The 4,379-nt window shown below is 48.1% G+C and overlaps 1 protein-coding gene across 1 annotated transcript; it reads left to right on the top strand.

Moving 5' to 3' along the window:
- Eif3f (eukaryotic translation initiation factor 3 subunit F) lies at positions 1-3,937 on the top strand. The gene is made up of 7 exons (XM_008853429.3): positions 1-126; positions 303-382; positions 829-966; positions 2,408-2,499; positions 2,887-3,023; positions 3,145-3,258; positions 3,707-3,937. Exons 2-7 carry the CDS (start codon positions 315-317, stop codon positions 3,782-3,784), a joined length of 627 nt encoding a protein of 208 aa, XP_008851651.1. The 5' UTR covers positions 1-126; positions 303-314; the 3' UTR covers positions 3,785-3,937.
- The last annotated feature ends 442 nt before the right edge of the window (positions 3,938-4,379 follow it).

Raw genomic sequence — 4,379 nt, forward strand, 5'->3', positions numbered from 1 at the left:
GTCTGACTGTGCGATCCTAGAGTTCTATAACACCTGGCCATTCTCTCTTTAACAGGAACTGTGGACAAGCACTCAGTGGAGGTCACCAATTGCTTTTCAGTGCCACACAATGAGTCAGAAGACGAAGTAAGCAAGAGTTTAGCAGCTACCCTGTAGTTTATAGCCATTCATCTGCCAGGCTCCCTGCACAATGCTTGTTACTAGAGCCGCATTCAAGGCGCTGCTGTGGGGGGGAGGGGGGCGTCCTTCCACTCTGTTTTGGCATGCACTTCTAGCTTCTTCTTTTCCTCCTTCCCCCGTAGGTGGCTGTTGACATGGAATTCGCTAAGAACATGTATGAATTGCACAAAAAAGTCTCTCCAAACGAGCTCATCCTGGGCTGGTAAGTTGGAGAGGGTGGAAGTGGATGGAGCTTCTGAGGGAGCACCGAGTTCTTTTGTCATCACTGGATCTTGTCACCGCTTTCGGAGTGTACAAAGTGTGTGGCCTTGGAACTATGAATTCAGTGTGTTTCACTGATGATTCTGATCCATAAAGTCAAGAATGTTTCAAGAATTTATTTTCAGTTACAGCTTTTGTTAGGCCTTTTTTTTTCCTTTTTTTCTTTTTTTTTGAGACAGGATCTCACTGTGTAGCCATGGCTGACCCTGAACTCACATTGATCTCTGCCTCCGAAGTTCTGGCCCTGAGGCATGCGCCAGTCAGACCTGGCATGCAGAGGTTTTTACCATGGGAGTGTAGATACCCACAGACACTATATTAATATCACTCATATATTTATATATTTGGTATTGAAGTCATGTCATGAGTCTTTACTCCATTTTTCAGGTATGCGACAGGCCATGATATCACAGAACATTCGGTGTTGATCCATGAATATTACAGCCGGGAAGCCCCGAACCCCATTCACCTCACTGTGGACACAGGTCTCCAGAATGGCCGCATGAGCATCAAGGCCTATGTCAGGTGACCCAACCCCCCCACCGATGCCTGGATGATTAAACGCCACTCAGGTTGAATCCTTCAGTGTGCAGCTCGTTGCCCCTTCAGGAAGTCCATTCCTCTCTTCCAGCACTAGGAAAGTTGCTGGAGCAGAATCTGTTCCATACTTTCCACTCACTGGTCCTTGTTATACTGAGTATGTGTTGTTTGTTGCCATGCCAAATTACAGTCTGTTAGGTGTATAAACAAGCCATCCTGTTTCATGTCAGTTTTCTGGACAGACAGTCCTCACATGGTGTGTTGTCATAATCCTTTCGTGACTGTGGTCACTGCTTTCTAACTTACTTGAGTTTTTAATACCTGAACTTAGCACAGTACTTACAAATTAAAATTTAGTGGAGTTACTAATTTAGTGGATGGCTGGTCTTATTTTAAACACATCTTTTAAGCTGGGATTGAGTATAGTTCTGTTGGGCCGATAACATTACGGTGTTGACACATAGACCTTTTAGGCAGTGACATTGCCAGTTGCTGGGACATGCTGCAGAAGGCTGGAGCAGCTGCAGAAGAGGCTGCCGAGGGAGCTGGGAGGATTGTCTTCTGGTTACAGTAATTTGTTAGCTAGCTCTTGGGCTGTTTAATTTTGTGCTGCTTCTGTGTTTGACTCGAAGTAGCCAGTTTCTGTACAGCGGGGCAGAAGTAGCTGCTCTGCCAAGGCTGGTGTTCCAGGTAGTGTACACGGAGCTCCAGCCCTTACCTGTTCTTTAGCCTTTACTGTATACCTCTTCAAAACGCAGATGGAAATGTAGACTTGAAATAGTAAACACGGGGCTGGAGAGATGGCTCAGCAGTTAAGAGCACTGGCCGCTCTTGCAGAGGATGTGGTTTGATTCCCAGCACCCATATGGCAGCTAGCAGCCATGTGTAACTTCAGGTCTAAGGGATCTGATGCTGTCTTCTACCTTCACAGGCATTACATGACATGGGTGCACTTACATGTAGGCAAAACACTCAAGCACATAAAAAATAAAATTAATAATTAAAATAATAATAAATAGCAATTTAGTGGAGTTACTTTTAGTGCCAATCTAGTGGTTTAAGGTCAGTCTATTTGGTGTTTTAGTGCTAATGAAAAGGCTCAGTCCCAGAAAAGATCAGTGTCTTAGATGTGTTTTCCCTGGAGGTAGGTGTTGAGGCAGCCAGCTCCATAGGGATTCCAGAGCCCTGTCTTCATCACTGGCATTACAGTGTGTGAAGTCATCCTCTCAGGGACCAGGCCAGGTCCAAAGGCTGAGTTCCTTCTTACAGGCCAAAAGTTTGCTCCAGTGGTACTTCAGAGGAGGTCCTGGTTTTCCAGGCCAAAACCATAGAAGTCATTACCCATTGTTACTACTTTCCCAGGACAGTCTAGACATGGACACTCTGTCCCCGACGATGTCTGTTTACCTTTGTTCTCCATCCCCAGCACTTTAATGGGTGTCCCTGGGAGGACCATGGGAGTGATGTTCACACCTCTAACAGTGAAGTACGCGTATTACGACACAGAACGCATTGGAGGTGAGCGTCCTTCCTGTGCACCCCTGGAGATCCTAGGTTTGTTCAGGGGAGAGAGCTCTTGCTCTGTAATGAAGATGGAGGCCTAGAGTGGCTTAAAGAAGAACATTGATTCAAGGTCTGTGATGACTGAGAGTTGAGGGATTATTCAAGGTAGGACATTATCAGTCTCAGAGGCCACACAATCCAGACCAGAACCAGTGATTAGCATGGCAGGTGGAGGAGCTGAGCTCCATCAGAAGGAAGGAAAGCCAGTGAGGGCAGAGCAGGGAGTTTGGGGATCTGACTACATCCAGAGGGGGTGGAGGGAGTTAGAGGGTGGTTAGAGACCTTCTCTTCCCAAATGTCATGAGTCTTTCCTTCTCTTGTCTCTTACTGTCTGGCCCACAGTTGACCTCATCATGAAGACATGTTTTAGCCCCAACCGGGTGATCGGGCTCTCAAGTGACTTGCAGCAAGTAGGCGGGGCCTCGGCTCGAATCCAGGATGCCCTGAGCACTGTGTTGCAGTATGCAGAGGACGTGCTGGTGAGAGGGGAAGGAAGAGTGAGGAGGTGGTAGATCTCCACCCTGAGGCCACCGTGGGATCTGCTGAAGTGAGAGCACTGAGGGGAGGGACTGTGCCTCATTGACTCTGTTTTGTGTTCAGTCTGGAAAGGTGTCTGCTGATAATACTGTGGGCCGCTTCTTGATGAGTCTGGTTAACCAAGTACCCAAAATAGTTCCTGATGACTTTGAGACCATGCTCAACAGCAACATCAACGTGAGTGCCATTCTGGGCCCCTGGGAGTTCAGAGGAGACTGGTGCTGTGCAGTCCTGGGTGGAGGAGGGGCGAGGTAGTACACATGAGTGTTCGGGAGTCTCTTCCTTCCCTAGTCCATCCTCTCAGGTACTGGTGATGTTACTTGTTAGCTTGATTCCTGATAGAAAGAAATGCTAAAATTCAGAGATAATGACAACAGTTTCTAATTTGCCATCTGCATTCACAAACACCCCATTGCACCCATGGGCCTCCCCTAAAGCACCCCATTCTGTATGTGCGTCCCTAGAGTAGGAAGGCATCCTAAGCGTTTCCTTCCTGTCTTCCCCCTCCACCTCTGCTCAGGCTGTCCCCACTGTCATTATTCAGGACTGTCTTCACAACCAGTGTCCAAGTGGAGCTGGCCAGGACCAGCCTTCAACCCCTCCTTCACTGTCCTTTGTCTTTCAGGACCTGCTGATGGTGACCTACCTGGCGAATCTCACCCAGTCACAGATTGCCCTCAATGAGAAGCTTGTAAACCTGTGAGTGGGCCCCAAGCGGCACTTGTGCTGCTCTTGAGTTTCACTCTAGGACTCAGATGGAGTGGAGGCTAAAGGGTTTCATTGTGGCCTTGAGTCATACTGATTCAGCCAGCTGCTTTTGACTCCAAATAAACAGAGCCTGCCTTTTGTAAGTGCATTCCATCTGATGTGAGTTTATTGCTGGGTGAGAGGAAGAACGGTGTCTTGAGCTCACACAGAAGCCAGGGAGTGGGCACTGTAGGAAGGAGTTGGGTATGTGCAGGCATGATCATCAGCAGTAGCTGCACCCACAGCCCAAGCCACGCTAGCTTCAGCCAGCCCCACACCAGACAGGTTTCTCACACGTAGGTTTTATGGCAGTACTTTCCCCCTAACTCTTAACAATCTTAACAAACTGGAACTCTAGGTTTGGGGTTTTAGTTTCTATCTTTCTGTGCTCCAGAGTATCTTACATGAATGGCAGTACCAGGGGTAACCTCATGCCCAGAGGGAGGACCTGGAGATGGGCTAGTGAGCAGGAGGAGAGGGAAAAGAAGAGGATGGACACACCTCAGGATGGACCCATGAGTCCATGAGGGTACAAAGCCATCTCCATTGTG

This window comes from Nannospalax galili, unplaced genomic scaffold, assembly GCF_000622305.1.
Source record: "Nannospalax galili isolate Female #2095 unplaced genomic scaffold, S.galili_v1.0 scaffold44, whole genome shotgun sequence".
In the NCBI taxonomy this organism is placed as follows: Eukaryota; Metazoa; Chordata; class Mammalia; order Rodentia; family Spalacidae; genus Nannospalax; species Nannospalax galili.